We start from the raw sequence: 18,364 nt of genomic DNA, 5'->3' as shown, positions 1-18,364 counted from the left end.
TAGTATTGTGAAGAATATATTAACTTCTTGAGGAAGATATGACAAAGGTTCCATTACATTCATAAATTTAAATTAGTAAAAGAAGGATATACAGAAAAATCAACCCATAGGTCACACTGTTGTGGTAAGCTAATAGCACATTCATTTCATCCACCTCAATTTAGGAGAAATGTTGTACCTAACATATTCCTTTTTCAGGCAAAGTATCTACAGCTAATAGCAAAACCACCTGAGAACGGTGTATTATTCAATAATAAGAAAACTACTTTGACTCTGATTCCTAATTTCCTTACTATAACATATATATTCACAAAAAGTAATATAAAGTAGGTAATTCAATGCATATTTTTACTAATTGCAGGCTTGTCAGTGTACAATGTGGGAATAAATAATAAACCCTAAGTGCTTCCTTCCCCTTAAGCTGAGGATTAATAAACAATACAAATATCTGTCTAAATCAGATTATCTCCAGACTTCCTGGATTTCAATTTAAAATAATATTATTTAGTATCCCAGACTTTTTTTCTCAGTGTTAACAGAATATTAAACACATTTCCAAGAGATTTTTCTCTGTATAAACTCACATAATGTTATATTTGCAATGTGCTTCCTTGAGCAACTTAAAAAGCTATTTTGTTTTCTGGCTGATACCACAGGAGAAGTGATGCGAGTCAGAGCAAGCACTCTGTGCTCAGGGTCTCCTGGCACATCTCCCCATGAACTTACCTGAGGCAGTCATCTGTGCTAAGAACAGCAAGTATACAGAGGTAGCATCCAACTGCAGATGACCCCATTGATCATCACCCACTACAGTGGCACAGGTTTTGGTGTTGTACTTGGCATGGAGGCTATCCTTAGTACTCTGACTATACTTGAAGGATTCTACTTTATCCACCTGAAAGAAAAAAACAGTAAAAGAAGGATACACAGAAAAATCAAGCCATACATCTGTAAAAAAAATTTCAGTTATTCATTTACTTACTTGGAAGGCAGAGACAGAGATAGAGAAAATGACAGAGAGAAAGAGAGAGAAAGAGAGAGAGAGAGAGAGAGCGCACTGCCATTCACTGGTTCATTCTTCAAATGGGCACAATACCTGCAGCTGGACCAGCTTGAAACCAGGAGCTGGGAGCTTCTTTCCATGACCCATGACATTCTTCCAGATCTCCCACATGGGTACAGGAGTACAAGCACTTGGGTCATCCTTCTGCTGTTTTCCCAGTCCACAGGCAGGGAACTGGATTGTAAGTGGGACAGCTGGGACTCGAACTGGCAGCCATGTAGTATGCCAGCAGCAGCTGTACCTACTACATCATAGAATATGTCCTCTTCTATAGTTTTCTAACATGTGTTATTGAATTCTAACTTTTGGCAATTGTGAATATTAAAATTAACTGTTACTACTTTTGCTCGGTTTTTCTATGTAGCCCAAGTGATTAGAAAATGTCAAATCCCAAAGTCATCAGAACAACAGCCAGGAGCCCTGAGGGATCTGCAGAAATAGAAGAACAGTAAACTTCCTTCGGGACTAGGGAGAGGAGCTTCTTCTGGTCCTTACTTAGTTCCAACTTTGGATAACCACCCTCACTTGCAATGACCATCAGGATCGCTCTGGAGCCACACACACCCCCAAAAAAATAGAATAAATAGTCACAGAAATACAAGGAAAGCTTAGAACCAAACAGGAAACAGTCAACGTGGATCCACATATACCTTACTAGATAGGACACAAAGATTAGTTACTCCTCACTAGGGTATTAAAGATTTCTCTGCACACCCCTCCTAAAACTGTTCTGCACCTCAACTGTTCACAAAGGCCTTGTTAGAGTTATAAGCCAGTTTAGATTATCCTAAAATCTACCAAGTTCAGCAACATTATGCATCAACACAATAAATTGCTAAATACTAAAATGAAAACAGACACGAGACAGCTGAATAGTACCCTATAGCCACTTTGAGATGTATAGCAGCCGGTTCTGTGTACAAACAAAAATTGAAGGGTCAATGAAGTAGTCACAGGATGTGGTTAAGAACTTGCACTGCTATAACATATTGATTACACAATACCATGTCAATTAATTCCATAATGTTGTAAATTGTTGTTGATGTTGTGCTGGGGCTTCTAATTGATCAGGATGATATTCTGCCAGCTCTACCTTCAGACCAGAGATGTTCTCCCCAAGAAACCGTTGAATTTATCTGGACAATAAGATGCTGGACTCTATGCTTGGTATATGTTTGCAACGAAAGAATCTCGACTGAATTTGAACTGTAATACTGCAACAAGGTGGAGGAATCCACCATGGGGGAGGGCATGGGGAGGGGATGGGGGAATTTCAGAGCTTATGAAACTGTGTCACATAATGTAACGTAATAAAAAAAAATGTCAAATGTCAAATTGCCTGTCTTTCATATCTCAGATGGTTGCTTCACCACATCACAGATATAAACAGATAAAGAAAGCTACAGCTTATGGAGGGCACAGAAACCAGGACGGGGCTGGGGTGGCTAGACAGAAAGGCAACCAACAGCATGTGTGTGGGCTGGATAGTCGTGTTGGTTAGATGGAACTAGGCTTTAATACCCACTGACAAGTACAAGAGCCAAATGGGATGTGTGACAGACTGGACTAGTCTGCTGCACATACTGGCAAACCAGGGCAGGGGGCGGGCCTGGTGGGGGTTATTGTGGGTCGCTCTGACTAGGCTGCAGCTCCCACTGGTTAGCATGATGGCCGAGTGTGTGCTAGGCGAACCAGGCTGGACTGCAACACCCATTGGTTCCAGTGGAAGACAGGATGGAAACAGAACCAACCCAGCAATTGCAAACACCAGCTGATTGGGGCGATGGACTGTGCAGGGCCCTGTACTTGCTAGTGCATACAAGAATCTGGCCTGGGAATACCTCAAACAAAGTTTCTTTGGGGATCTCCCAAAACGAACTGCTGGACTCAGAATCCTAACCATGAAAAGACAGAGGACAGAACAAGTCAATCAACCACCTCAGCCATATGTTGACACTGAAAAACTGGGCAAACGGAGACTCTAAGATGGACTATGTCAATCAGTGGATTCTTCAACGACCTCATTGTGCTCAGAATGGCGAGATTGGCAGCAATTCATAACTGGTGAACTATCAAAACTACTTGAGCAAGACCCTCGGAGCATGCCCCACATCAGGGACCTGGGGTGGGTGGGAGACTGGGTGGGGCTTCTCCCTTAAAATCCCACTTTACCTCAGATACATGACGGAAACAACGTGGAAATAATAGTCTTACCCACTTTCCTGTAGCCCTTGAACCTTTTTACCCTAATTAACTATGTAAAGATTGTCAAAAATATAGTAAAAAAAAATGGAAAAAAGAAAGTTACAGCTTAGTAAAAGATAACTGAATGTGAAAATATTCAGAGGAAGATATCACAGAAAGCTGAAACTAGAGGTCAGAAGACAAACTGAAAGAGTTCCCAAAACTTAGACTTGATTACATGATAAATGGGAGTGATCATTATTCCTTAGATAGTTCATGAAATTGGTGACTTTGGATCTGGCAAAGTAGAAAATGCAAATGTCTAAAATACCAAAAGAAAAAAAAGTGGCAAAAAGAGAAAACAAGGACATGAGATAACTCAACAAACACTGATAAAGTTAAGAAAAATGTGGTTGATTTCTTTCTGCTTTAGACTTGCTGTGTGCCAGTACCAATGGACAGTCACTTTATCCATCTGGGTCTCAGTTTCTTCCTCTAAAAGAAACATAATCTTGAGCTATAGAAAATAGCATGAGATTCAAGGTGTGTAATGTTCTTTAAGATCTCCTAAGATAGAGCATGTGTGTGTGGCATAGCTGTTAATGAACACCTGGGATGCCTGCATTTCATAACAGAGTGCCTGGTTGGAGTCCTGGCAATTTGTTTCCTGCTAACATACATTCTGGGAGAGAAGGTGATGATGGCTCAAGTACATGGGTTCCTGCCACCCACATAGGAGACACTGGTACAGTCCTGGCAGTTGTGGGCATTTGCAGAGTAAACCAGCAGATGAAAGATCTCTCTGGTTGTCTATCTCTGTTTGTCCAATATGAAATACAGATCTCCTAGGATAAAACAATTTTCAGGTAAAGCACTTTGTATGAAATGTATCACAAATAAAAGATAAGTGGTAGGCTGATATTTGTGACAAAGGATTAATAACCAAAATGTATACACAATTTTAGATAGACAAAAAGCATGTATCTAATGAAGAAAAATAGGTAAAGAACCTAGTTTGCCAATTAGTAAGCGCAAATTTCCAATCTACAAATGAGAGGATGCTCAAGTTCACTCATGGTCAGGATGATACTAATCACCATAAGGAGACACAAGGCCAAGGTCATTTCTACAAATTCTAAAGTCTAAAACACACTGAAAAGTTTTTTTTCCTCTATGAATTAATTTTTCCACCAAAATTCATTTCATGGTAACAAATTGATACAGGCATATTTAGAGGCTTTATGTATTCTACTTAGTATGAAAATGCATGTTTCTCTACAGAGATATTAATGTTCTTGACTATGGAGTGTTGTCCTGAACCTCCTAAGATAATCTATGGTATATGCACTGTAGAAGTAAAACAAGTTCTGAACTAAAATAAAATTATCATTTAAGTTCACTTTCCACAAACTTTCTGACGACCCTAACACTGCCTTTTAAAACCTGAGTAATTCTTAATTTGAAAGTTGATCTAGTGTCACCCTACAGGTTTCTGAGGGGGGATTTTTAGACTTCTTTCATCTTTTATTCAATATACACAATTGCATGAACAGTAATGAAAAAGTACTTGTAAAGAATCATTAGTAGATTGGGAAAAAACAGACTGAAAGAAAATATTCCAGTAGTAATTGTGTGGTGAGACTATGAGTGCGATTTTTCCTCTGAATTACCCAAATATTTGAAAATGAGTGTGTACCTTTTGTGAAATTCAAGAAAACATAAACTATAAATATTTGCTGCTACTATGAAGTGTTTTCATCAGAGCGGAAGCTGTTACCAACGTCATACCTGTCTGATCATGCAGTGCAGCAGTCCCCTCATCAGCTTCACTACACTCTGCAAAAATAAATGGAAACAAGACTGTTATAAACATCCCTAGATACAAGAACACTTACTCAGCAACTACAGTTGGTACATGACCTTTTGAAAACAAGTAACTCTATCCTGGGTTCCTATTTACATGGCATTTACTTTATAGGGCCACAGCAGTACAGATTGCAGCTAAAAGTGGAATTGAAAGCTACAGTTTGTGATTCCATCAAGTTTCAAGAAATAATGCATGAACTGGCAGGTTGATGTAAAAATATCTTATTGGATAAAGACCTCTTGGAGAAGAGGCAAGTCAGTTCAAACATCATAATGCTCCAATGATATTTGGAAATATGAGTGATCATCAAAAAGCTCACGAAAATACATGTTATGAAAAGACTATGCATCTATTTACATGTTGGAACAACATAAACTTATTCTTTAATTACATTTTCTCATTAGCTTTTTGAAGTCCCCTTTGTATATCCCATGGCCTGGTAAGTCTTCACCAGAATACATTTTTTTTTTCTAAACTAGCCAAAACTTATTTTAAAGAGCTACTAGAAATATTTATCTGGATATTTCCCTTAAACATTGAATTGAATTTCGATTTAGAATAAATGTAAAGGGAAATTGTTAGCATGACTCAACCTCTTTTCCATGGAAAAGTCACAAACTTCTTAAGTTACTATTTCTCTCACTAGGGGTTACAAATTTCTCAGTTAGCCTGTTTTCCATTCATAACGCCCCCAAACTCTGATGAACAACTATCTACCACCTGATACTCCGAAGAATCAACAGTGGCACAAGTAGGCAAACTGTTTTGGGATAACATAGCTCTGAACAGCTTCTTCACTTTTCGAAAAGGCTTTCTGTTTCACAGTTCAGAAGAAATCCAGTCATGTTACTCCTAGGAATGCTAGCTCAGAGGTGGTTTCAGGACACTAATCTAATCTACTTGGGTGCTATGTCATTCTATTTTTTTTTGCAAAGCATATTCAAAGTAGGCAACAAGCAATAGGCATGAGAATAAGTTCCTATTAAAGTATGCTCCAAAGTGTAAGAGAAAGGTAACTATTGCTTCCTCAAGTGAGTCTAGTTTCCTAAGTAATTTCTACCCATAAATGGCCCCCTCACCTTACAGGTCAAGGGAGAAGCAATAATAATAACAAGAAAAAAAGAATGAGAGATGAGAGGGCAGTGCATGATTTTGTCACATTTTAAAGCCTATTACTACGAAGTAATGAATTTTACTTTTCTTGTAGCCCCTACAAGAAAAAAAATCTGTATCATTACTTTGACTTTAATGAAATAGACTATCCATTTAATATAATTATATATGTTAATATATATATATATTATATATATATATACCTTGTTCGCAAAAATTATTTAACAGTTTTCATTTATTCAATTCTGATAAGTGTCACACCATGCCCAAAGTCTTCTATCATATACTTTCTTCTCTAACCTGCAACAAATTAGAGGGGGAAGCAGAGGCAAAATTTTCAAGTCTTTTCTATGGCCTAAAAAACTAATCTTTACTTTTTTGGTTTGCCTGCCACTTTTCGTTCGGCTTTTTCCTTTGCCTCCCTCTTTTCGTCGGCCCTCTCCTTTTCGTTCATTCGTTTGTGTGTGTGGTTGCTTGGTGTGTGTGTCTGTCGGTTGTGGTGGCGGTTCCTGTTTTTTCCAGGCCCTCGAGATTCCTCATCATTTTAGTGTCGCTGCAGGGAGGCAACAATTATTATCATTTTATGACACAGTTCCATAGGCTCCTGGCATTTCCCTTATCCCCTCCCCAGGACTCTCCCCCACACCTAGTTCCTCTATATCATTACTAAAATATAGTTCTTCATACACAGTCATATGTCCATCATTGCGGGCATGGACAATGGCAGAGTCCAGAATCCTATTGTCAAGATATAGTAAACAGTTTCATTGTAAGTCCATCTTTGTCTGGAAGTAGAAATGCATACTACATTGTATCCTCACATCTGGATGTTAATCTCCATTTCACAGCTACTGTACATCCCCTTAAATGAAAAGTCATAATACAAAATCAACAATAGAAAGAAAAATAGAAATTTACAATGCCATGAAGTTAAATGACACATTACTAGATATGACAGTCTCCATTACACAACTACAGTACATCCCCTTAAATGAAGAGCCACAAAACAAAATCAACATCAGGGAGAAAAAACAAATTAACAATGCCATGAAGTTAAATAACATGCTACTAAATGACTAATGTGTAGCTGAAGAAATGAAAATCAAGAACCTTCTTGAAGAAAATGATGATACTGTATGATCTATGAGTCATTGAATGATTTAATCAGAAGAAAGCGTTTTGAAGAGATGAAACCAACAGAAAACAACAAAACCCATGATATAGTTTCCACCGATCTTTGTTGGTGAAGTGTGTCTCTTCTAAACAATAAATAGATGGGTTTCGTTTTTTTAATCCAGTCTGCTAATCTATGACGTGATTGAGCTTAAGCCAATTACTTTCAGGGTTAATATGTATGGGTGGCAATTTGGTCCTGTCATTTTAGCAATGGGTTGTTCATTGGTTTAGTCTTCTGTTGTCATTTTACTGGGATATTCTTCCCATTTGCCTTTGGTTTTGGTAGGTGCTATCCCTCTTCTCTGTCAAGAGAACATCTTGAAGTACCATTTGTAGGGCAGGTTTGGAAGAGGCAAATTCTTTTAGCTTTTCTTTACTGTGGAAGAATTTTATTTCATTTTCAAAGACAAAAGAAAGCTTTGCTGGATATGTTATCCTAAGTCAACAATTTTTTTCTTTTAGAATCTGGAATATGTCACTCCATTCTCTTCTGGCCTGTAGAGTTTCCTGTGAGAGATCTCCTGTAACTTCAACTGGCATTCATTTATATGTCAATTGATTTTTTTCACATGCATATTGACATGAGATGATTTCCTTTGCATGCCAATTGTGAGAATGAAACCTAGAGCACACAGTTACTAGGCTGGTGCTAGGATTTAGTGTTAAATTTTAATAGCCTAGTGCAGAGTACCTCTAAGAGATGACCCAGTCCTCAAGGAATCCCCAGCCCTTGAGGATAGGATTAAGGACCCTGTAAAAGTGGCTTTAGGCAGGCTCAACTCACTTCCCTTGTGGCCAGCATCACCTGAGGACATGGGGCTTCTCCCCCTCTGGCCAACCCAGCAGCAAAGAACCCGCCTATGCCCGGAGGCCAGGCTCTCAGCCTCCAGAACCCTGAGAAATACATCTCTGTTGTTTTGAATTGCTTTGGTCTACAGTGTTTTCATTAGAGCAGCACAAAGACAACTGGAAATTACAAATGCAGAATTTAGGGGTCCCCGGCCAGTACTAAATATCAGGTCATAATCCCGTCCAAACTTCCATTCATCTAGCAGGAACTAATCAGTAAACCAGAAGAAAATGACAAGTTAAATGACAACAATGCTAGAATCAACCAAGCAGCCGAGCAACCAAAGTCAGGAATTGGAAAATACTCAAAATTCAATTAAAAAAAAAAAAGATAGGGATCCTTTATTTTAAAATCTTAAAAAACGTAAAAAAAAAAAAAAACACAAAAAATAAAAAAAAAAACAAAAAAAAATTAATCTTTAAAGCATCTAAAAGGTCTCCAATCAATCAGTATGGACTCAACTTCTATGCCATTCTGTAACATGCTTTGGCCCATTTCATAGGCTTCTTTGCTATTTTACTGCCTTATCCACTTTCTCTTCTTGCTTACCCATTAATTTTTTTTCCACTATTCCTACCTAAATTTTCTCAAAGCAGTAAGTGTGTGATGTCACAGGCACAGTGGAGGATGGAGCATTCCTGATTTTCACCCATTTTTGTCCTCCTGGAATGGCCACCATCAGCCATTTCTGTCTTCAAGCTCAGGATAAAATCAACAAGAAAGAAGGGGAGGTAGGAGTGCCAGGAAGTCTCTGTACTTTGTCTCCCACGGCAGCTGTTTTCTGAATCAAGTACACTAGATGGCAATAATTATACATGCACGTTTGTACAGCAGGGCTTCTACTCACATAAACTGACACATCACCTCTTACCTACCTCTTTTTTAAAGTTAATTTGCTTTAAAAAAATTATTTCTTTTGCTTTATGAGAGAGGGAGGATACACTGTTGTCTGTTGTTTCACTCTTTCATTTCCCAAATGATTCCAACAGTTGAGGCTGATCCAGGCCAAACAATTTCGGAGCCTGATCTGGGTCTCTCACATAGATGGTGAAAACTCAAATCTCGAGGCATACTCAAACATAGACACTCCAATATCAGATTTGGACATCTCAAGTGTATTTTAACTGCTAAGGCCAAATGCCTACCTACCCCTTATCTCTTTTCTTGAGGAAATGATCTTTGTACCTATGAGCTGGCTACATAATTAAACACCGCCATATATCTACCAGGCTTTGTGGAACACAAAGACAAGGGAGCAGGAAATATATTTTACAAAGATCAAATTACAACTCAACAATTCTTAATTACCCTTTAAAACTCAACTCCTCGGGCCCGGTGGTGTGGCCTAACAGCTAAAGTCCTCGCCTTGAAGGCCCCAGGATCCCATATGGGCGCTGGTTCTAATCCCGGCAGCTCCACTTCCCATCCAGCTCCCTGTTTGTGGCCTGGGAAAGCAGTTGAGGACGGCCCAATGCCTTGGGACCCTGCACCCGTGTGGGAGACCTGGAAGAGGTTCCTGGTTCCCGGCTTCAGATCGGCGCACACCGGCCGTTGCAGCTCACTTGGGGAGTGAATCATCAGACGGAAGATCTTCCTCTCTGTCCCTCCTCCTCTCTGTATATCTGACTTTGTAATAAAAATAAATAAGTCTCCTCTATGAGAACTACCTTTGCTGTGTTCAAGGGCTGTCTAGACAGTCCTGCCTCTGTGTACTTCCACAGAACTTAACACTTACCTTTAATATGTACAGTACTTTTAGTACTTGGCTTAATGTAACTACCTGCTTATATATTTGTCTACCTCATTAGACTTATAAATCCCTTGAGAAAAAGGGGCAGAGACCAGGTTCAGAAAAAGACCTTTAAGATAATTAACTAGCAGGTTGTATATTAAAAACCCTAATTCATGTCTACAGGTAACCTTTTGCTTATTTTATGTTTTTTAAAATGTATTTATTTTTATGTGAAAAGCAGAGTTACAAAGAGAGGAGATACGGGGAGAGATCTTCAAACCACTGCTTCGCTCCCTAAATGGCCTAAGTGGCTGAAGCTGAGCCAATCTCAAGTCAGGAGCCAGGAACTTCCTCAAGGTCTCCCACGTGGCTGCAAGGGCCCAAGGACTACAGCCATGTTTTACTGGCTTTCTCAGATCATAATCAGGAAGCTGGATTGGAAGTGGAACAGTTTGGACATGAACCAGTACCCATATGGGATATTCATGCTACAGGTGGAGGATTAGCCTCCTATGCCAAAGCACTAGCCCCTGTGACTAAAACTTTCAATTGGCTTCTCAAAAAGTAAATTTAAAATGTTATAAAATAAATGTTAGGTTTAAAATAAATACATAAACAAAAATTCAAAAAGGTCAAATATAAAAAAATCAGATTTTGGGATGGGCATTGTGGCACAGTAGCTTAAACTTCTCCCTGCAGTGCTGGCATCCCATGTGGGTACCAGTTTGAGCCCCAGCTACTGTACTTCAGTTCAACTCTCTGATAATCTGCCTGGGAAAGCAGCAGAAGAGGGTTCAAGTGCTTGGGCCCTTGCAACCACATTAAAGATTCAGAAATAACTCTAAGGCATCTGTCTTCCACAGCCTTGGCCATTGCAGCCTTTTGGAGACTGAAGCAGCAAATGGAAGATTCTCGAGCTCTGTAACTCTGACATTTAACTAGCAGGTTAATATATATACATATATATATATTAAATAAATAAATACATATTTTAAAAACATGCATTTATGGGAGTGTATGGAGGTAAAGTGTGAAAATATAAAATACCATCTGGAGCAGGTATTCATCTTAGTAAGCTAAGATCCACACTTCCCGTGCTGGAATGCCTGGTTTTGACAACTGGTTTTGGCTCCTGACTTCAGCCTCCAGCCAATGTAGAGTCGGGTAGTCAATGCTGGTTTCCTGTCACCCACGTGGGGAGAGCAGGATTGGATTCCCAGTTCCTAACTCTGGCTTGGCAAACCCTGGTTGCTGCATGTTCATCTGTCCATCTCTCAAATACATAATAAAATTAAATTAACAATTAGAAAAATTGTTAAATTCTACAGATAGAATCTTTTATTCTAACAACTTTGTGTAAGTTTGAGATTTTCCAAAGAAAAAGTTGAAGATTATATCTAAACATTTTGTCCAGGATCTTTTTTTTTTAATTTTAATTTCAGGACCTGGCCTATGACTATTACACAAACTGTTAAATAAAAAAAGAACATGTAGAATTTCACAGACAACAAGTGACCTAGATATTTTAAGAAAGGAGTCCTGAAAAAGAAGCAATCCCGGTACAATTGAGTGGTCTGGAAGGAGGAGGTCAGGCACAATAGATGAAGTGTGATTACTGGTAAGTCTTCTTTTCTTTTTCTATTTAAGATTTATTTATTGCAAAGTCAGATATATAGAGAGGAGCAGAGACAGAGAGGAAGATCTTCCGTCCGATGATTCACTCCCCAAGTGAGCGCAATGGCCTGTGCTGCGCTGATCAGAAGCCGGGAACCTCGGGAACCTGGAACCTCTTCCAGGTCCTCAACTGCTTTCCCAGGCCACAAGCAGGGAGTTGGATGGGAAGTGGAGCTGCCGGGATTAGAACCAGTGCCCATATGGGATCCTGGGGCGTTCAAGGCGAGGACTTTAGCCGCTAGGCCATGGCGCTCGGCCCAACTGGTAAGTTTTCAAAAGTGGATACTTGTTTCTACTGGAAGGGAACAGGCACGGAGAAGACACCAGGCACGGAGAAGATGGACATGGCAACGTCTAAAACTTCCATGGAGACAAAAATGTAAACATGACTGAATCTAAAGTCCTAAGACCCGCATGACACCAACAAATTTCAGCTTCCATAGTGTGCCCTTCAATCCCTTCACTTGTGAATTGGGAACAGTAATAGTTTATTCATACTGTATTGTGAGACGAAAATATTGACAATTACTGTGTTTTTGCAATGAAAAGTATTTACATAGATGCCAATTTTTTTTTTTAATTAAAGAACTCTTCTAGGAATAATGAATGTACTACCTGAGCTACAAGGGGGTGCGGGCTGTGGGAAAGTATGATGGAGGGCAGTAGTGTAATACTGTCTCGGCAAAGTAGGCCAAGACCAAACTGGAGAGCATTCCCTATCAATTCAAGCTATCCAGATTTTACTTTTAAGGGAAATGAATCACATAAAGATGGTGGTGGATGAAAACGATGAAATCTAAGACTCTAAGTGTATTTTTCCTCACAGTGTTAGGTGATAAAAGGTTCACATTAGGTTTGACAGGAACAGAAAGGAGCATCTTTCACTTGAAAGAATTTAAGATAAATTATAATACACAGACTTTGATCTGTATGAATCAAAAGGCAAGAGGGAAAAGTAAAAAAAAAAAAAATCACCTTAAATAGTAGTCTGAAAAATTCTGTAAGGCCCCCAAATCCACTCCATCCTCTATTCAAAATGTACATTAGTATATCAAAGGTTCTGAGAAAGCATGGGTAAAAGAAATCGGGAGATCAACCTAGCCCCAACTGTATTTCGCCTCATGTTCCCCAGAACACGACATGGGAAATACTCCAAGTAATGTTCCCCGGGTGATGGGCAGAATGAGAACACCAATAAAGGCATACTTTGGTGACCTGTTGTTCGGGAGTTTGCTTTTTTTTTTGTCGGGAAGGTGGGGTTTGAGCAGACACAGGATATGCAGACAAAACTAATGAACATTAAGCCAGGGTTTGAAACTAAGGTGAGGTCAAAAGTTAATTTTTGGAAGATTTCAAAGACCCTCTTACAAAGATAATAAAGTCATAAGAAAAGGTGAGAGACTGCACAAATAGAACAAAACTGAGGAAGAAGTAGAATTTAAAGTAGTCAGAGTGGTATCTCTAAATGTGTGCCTATTTATTGTTTATGGGCATGAGACTGTATCTGTGCGCCGGAGAGAAAGGGGTAATTGCACAAACATACTGTGCAGGATTATATTCTCAGTCTAGTATCTGGCAGTTCCTCATCCCTTTCATCTAGAATTCCCTTGCATTTTCTGATATTATTTCTCAGAAAGAAACCAAAATGAGAATTGGAAGGAAGGGTAGAAAGGATTAATAATTAATCTTTTGTAAAAATCCATGCAATCATGGAAAGCTGACAATAACTGGGAATTTAATATATGGATTTATTGGATTTAATCTACACTCATTTACTGGATATGCATCAGTCCTCATTACCCTTGGTAGCACATTAAAATCACTTGAGTATTTGTCTGTTTTTATCCTGATGCCCTGGGATCCTTAAAATTGTTCTAAGATAGGATAAGGGTATGGCTTAAAAAGCTTCCCAAGTGATTTCAATGTACACCCAGAGTATAGAATCCCTCTTCTAGAACAGGTTCAAATCCAGCCCACAGCTGGTAGCTTTGTAAACAAAGTTTTATTGGAACATAACCACCCTCATTGTTCATATATTATTTCAGGTTGCTTTTGCACAACCACAGTACTGAGTAGCTAGGCAGAGATTTCACATAATCTTTAAAACTAAAAATATTTATGAGCTGGCTTTTTACAGAGATTTTTAGATTTTTGGTCCAAATTAATCATAACCCAAGTCCAAGAAAAAATGAATGTGATGCAATAATAAAACCGCTTTTAATTCATAATGAAATATCTTAGACATATTAGACTTCCCATGGAAACTTCTCATATTTAAAGATGTTTCCAAATACAATTTATGCCTTGAAAAATTCCAGTCATTACTGGGCTGATATGAAAAACATTTTTTGCCTACTTGAAAAACTAATGAAACAGTGAAATTTTAGAATTAGCAATTCAATGTTTGTCTATCCCCCTTCCCTGTACCTCCTCTGTTTAGTTCTTTCTACCTGGACAAACAAGGAATAATGTCAACTTTGCAGAACAGTCAACAAAGAGACGAAACAATATTTTAAAAACTGGTCAAATTGTACTGGATACAGAATTCCAATTTTACTGATGTTAATTTCTAGCAAAACAAAACAGAGAATACCGACATTAAAATAACAAAACACTAAAACCAGAAAGTAGGATTTGGTGATGGACCAAATTACAGGTCACTTTTAGTACTCTATATCTTCAACATTTCTATAGTAGTATTAGTTTTAGAAAAGACCTGTACAGATAAATCATTGGAGCTGTACATCCTGAGCTGGAACAAAAAGTCCAGTAATTTTTTATTGTGGACCTTTGCATCTCTCAATAATGGCTTCAAAAATAACAAATGCCTACTGATGCTAAGGACAACACAGTGAAATTTTTCTATTATTAAGAACTCTAGGGACCCAGAGCAGTAGCCTAAGTCACTGAAGTGCTTGCCTTACATGCGCAGGGATCCCATATGGGCACTGGTTTGTGTCCTGATGTTCCACTTCCTTTCCAGCTCTCTGCTTGTGGCCTGGGAAAGCAGTCCAGGAAGATTCAAAGTCTTGGTACCCTGCACCCACGTGGCAGACTTGGAGGAGGCTCCTGGCTTCAGATCGGCTAGGCTAGGTTCTACCCATTGTGGCAACTTGGGGAGTGAACCAGACGAAGGAAGATTTTTCTTTCTGTCTCTCCTTCTCTCTGTCTCTCCTCTCTGTAAATCTGACTTTCCAATAAAAATAATAAATAAATCTTAAAAAAAGAACTCCAACGCTATAATATGCTGGTACTTTTAAGAACAACTAAATCTTAATATTCTCATTTATAAATGAAGACTGGAACTCAAATTGCCTTGGAATAAATGTCATATGTATCTTACAACAGCAGAGTGCTTCTACAATAAAAGCCCCATAGAGGAGGCAGGTATTTGGCCAAAGCAGTTAAGATGCCAGCTGGGACATCTGCATCACATCCTGGCTCAATGCCTAATGCCAGTTTCAAGCTAATGCAGATTTGCCAAGGCTCAAACAGTTGGATTCCTACCACCCACAGCAGGAGACATGGACTGCATTCCCAGCTCCCTCCTTCATCCTGGCCCAGTCCTAGTCATCGAGGGAATTTAAGAAGTGCAACAGTTAATGGGAGCTCTATGTTTATTCTCTTTCTTTCCCTTTCAAATATATTTAAAAAAAAACACTAAATACATTTTTAAAGGGAGCCAGTGTTGTGGCATAGTAAGCCAAGTCTCCGTTTGCAGCTTTGACATCTGATATGGGCACCAGTTCAAGTCCTGGCTGTTCCACTTCCCATCCAGCTCTCTGCTAACAGCATAGGAAAGCAATGGAGGATGGCAGAGGTCTTTGCCTTCTCAAGTCTCATGTGGGAGACTCAGGAGAAGCTGCTGGCTCCAGACTACCAGAGCTTTGGCTGTTGTGGTTTTTTGGGGAGTTAACTAGCAAATGAAAGAACTCTCTTTTTTTTTTCTCTCTCTCTCTCTCTAACTCTGCCTTTCAAATAAAAAATAACAAATCTTTTAAAAAATTTAAACCATATTGTTTTCTGAGTCATTCAGGAAGGTACTGCTCCATGTGCACTGGAACAGTTTTATGAATTGGCTTTTAAAAATCTACTGATTTTGACCACATTTTGCACATGGAGGAGGAGGCAGGGGAGCAACAGGATCTGAAACAGTGAGCACACAATAAAAATCCACAAATAACTAGTCTTTATTTGTGTCTAGACCGTGTGTTGATTGTCATGTAACCCTCATAGCACTACAGGGAGCTTTCAAAATGTACACAGAACATGCTTATCATTAAAAAACAATACACTCAGATTAAAAAAAGTTGTACTCAAATAAATTTATCTTTTAACTCAATTTCCACAATTTTTCTGAAGTAGCCCTGTTCATCAATCACTTTTAAAAATTAAGTAGTATAGCCCAGCGTGGTAGCCTAGTGGCTAAAGTCCTCACCTTGAACGCCCCAGGATCCCATATGGGCGCTGGTTCTAATCCCGGCAGCCCCGCTTCCCATCCAGCTCCCTGCTTGTGGTCTGGGAAAGCAGTCGAGGACGGCCCAAAGCCTTGGGACCCTGCACCCGTGTGGGAGACCTGGAAGAAGCTCCTGCCTCCTGGCTTCAGATCCGCTAGGCTCTAGCCATTGCAACCACCTGGGGACTGAATCAGGCCCACGAAGATTTTTCTCTTTGTCTCTCTTCCTCTCTGTATATCTGACTTTCCAATAAAAATATTTTTTAAAAATTTAAGTAGTAGATACCTGCCCACAAACATTCTTGCCAACATAAATAAATATAAAGGATGTTGAAAAACACTCTTATTTAAAAAGAGGATTATAATTTTTAGGGAATATCGCAGGATAAGATCTCCCACTGTGGTGGAACAGAATGTACCCTCTTCCCCTGAATCAGCGAATTTGAAGTTTCCACTGCAAAAACTCACTTCATAACAAGTCAGAAAGGCCTTTTGGACTGCCACTCCAGGCCAGTGAGGGAAGGGGAGGAGAGGCAGGAGACAGTTCTCTAAGTTCCTGTAGCTTTCAGTTCCTTTAGTCTTTGTACCCTTGTCCCCCCAACAAACCTCACAAAGCTCCAAATCTCTATATATTTACTCTAAATACCTGCTCCAGTTCATAGGCCTTTGCTTTATCCTCATCCCGGTCTGCATTCTTCCGGTAGGCCAGGCCCAAACCCCACACAGCCAAAATGCTGTACACGTTATCTCGAACCCAAGCATCTTTCTGGTCATAGCTGGCTGGAAGCAACCCCGTCACTGGATTCTGCAAGATGCAAGAACATAAAAAGAACAGATAGGTAACCATGGGATATCAATATTAACATAGGTTACTTAGGGACTGTGGTCTTTCCTTTACTTCACAATTCTTAAATTTTATAATGTCCTCGTCATGTATTCAATTGCTGGAAAATATTGTCTTTTCCCTGAGGTATGACTGATAATCAAAAATCATGAGTAGCTGAAGTCCACAAAATGACAGTCTGGTATCTGTGTACATTGTGAAATGAATATCATCAACAAGTTAATGAACTCAGCCATCACTTCACATAATAACATTTTTCAGTGGCGAGGATACTTGACATGTATTCCTTTAGCAAATTTCAAACACACAATAGAGTTCTTAGCTGTAGCTCTGATAGCTGTTATACCTTAGAACCCTAGAATTTACTCAACTTAGAGCAGGAAGCTTGAGCTTGGTACAATGGCGCAATGGTTAAATCATGGCTTTGCACACGCCAGGATCCCATATGGGCGCAGGTTCATATCCCGGCTGTACAGCTTCTTTTCCAGCTCCTTGCTTGTGGCATGGGAAAGCAGTAGAGCACTTGGGACCTTGCACCTATGTTAGAGACCTGGAAGAAGCTCCTGGCTCCTTGGCTTCGGCTCTGACCACTGTGGTAGTATGGGGAGTGAATCAACAGATGGAAGATTTTTCTCTCCCCTCTGTGGATCTGCCTTTCCAATAAAAATAAATAAATCTTAAACAAATTTAAAAAGATAATAGACAGACTTATGACTGCTTATGAAGGACTATACTATTGTAATAATATGGAAAAAATCAGTTATGGAGTGGGAATTTGGGAAGGGGGCAGAGAAATCCCAGACCCTATGGAATTGTACCATAAAATTTTTTAAAAATGTAAATAAATAAAGAAAAAAGAAAAAAAATTTAAAAAGAGCAGGAAGCCTGTACCTTTTGCCAGTGTTATGCTGGCTAAGGGAAAAAGCTGGCTGAAGTCCTAGAGTTCCGAAACGTGTGTATTATTTTTAAAACAGTTCATTCAAGCTTGTTCTTAAGAGAACAAGAAGTTCCCTCAGTAGTTAAAGACAGCGTTAACTTTCTAGTTGGAAATACTGTTCTACCAATGAGTGAGAAAAACTGCAATAAAAGAGTAAGAAACAAACAACCACAGAGTGCCTCCGACCTTCACAATAGTTTAGCTTAAGATAGCTGTAGGTTCCCTATGTCTTTAAAGGAGATAACATACAAAGGAGCTCGGGGAGAGGAGATAGGGGGAGTGAAGCCTCAGTGCATCTTGAAACTCTGCCCTTGGAGTTCCTCTGTGACTGTCGCTGCTGGCAATGAGGGCTGCTGCAAAGCCTTGATCCTGGGATTGTGTCTAAAGATGCCACCTAGGTCGTGTTCCAGGCTCAACATTGACCTTTTTTTTTTCCATCAGGGCCTGTTCCAGCAAGGGTAGGCAAAC

At 39.3% G+C, this 18,364-nt stretch overlaps 1 protein-coding gene across 5 annotated transcripts in view; it reads right to left on the bottom strand.

The window, feature by feature from the left end:
* Nucleotides 1-18,364, bottom strand: part of PHKA1 (phosphorylase kinase regulatory subunit alpha 1) — a 120,382-nt gene that overhangs the window by 101,372 nt on the left and 646 nt on the right. For all 5 annotated transcript variants that reach the window (XM_004592796.4, XM_058658340.1, XM_058658341.1 and 2 more), the window contains exons 2-4: nucleotides 16,762-16,920; nucleotides 5,036-5,083; nucleotides 727-895 (exon numbers count right to left, since the gene is read on the bottom strand). In XM_004592796.4, the coding sequence (XP_004592853.3) occupies nucleotides 727-895; nucleotides 5,036-5,083; nucleotides 16,762-16,920 (376 nt within the window). The remainder of the gene's footprint in view (nucleotides 1-726; nucleotides 896-5,035; nucleotides 5,084-16,761; nucleotides 16,921-18,364) is intronic.

This window comes from Ochotona princeps, chromosome X (genome assembly GCF_030435755.1).
Source record: "Ochotona princeps isolate mOchPri1 chromosome X, mOchPri1.hap1, whole genome shotgun sequence".
Lineage (NCBI taxonomy): Eukaryota > Metazoa > Chordata > Mammalia > Lagomorpha > Ochotonidae > Ochotona > Ochotona princeps.
Note: the sequence above shows the minus strand (reverse complement) of the source record. Positions and strands in the feature narration are given on the sequence as shown.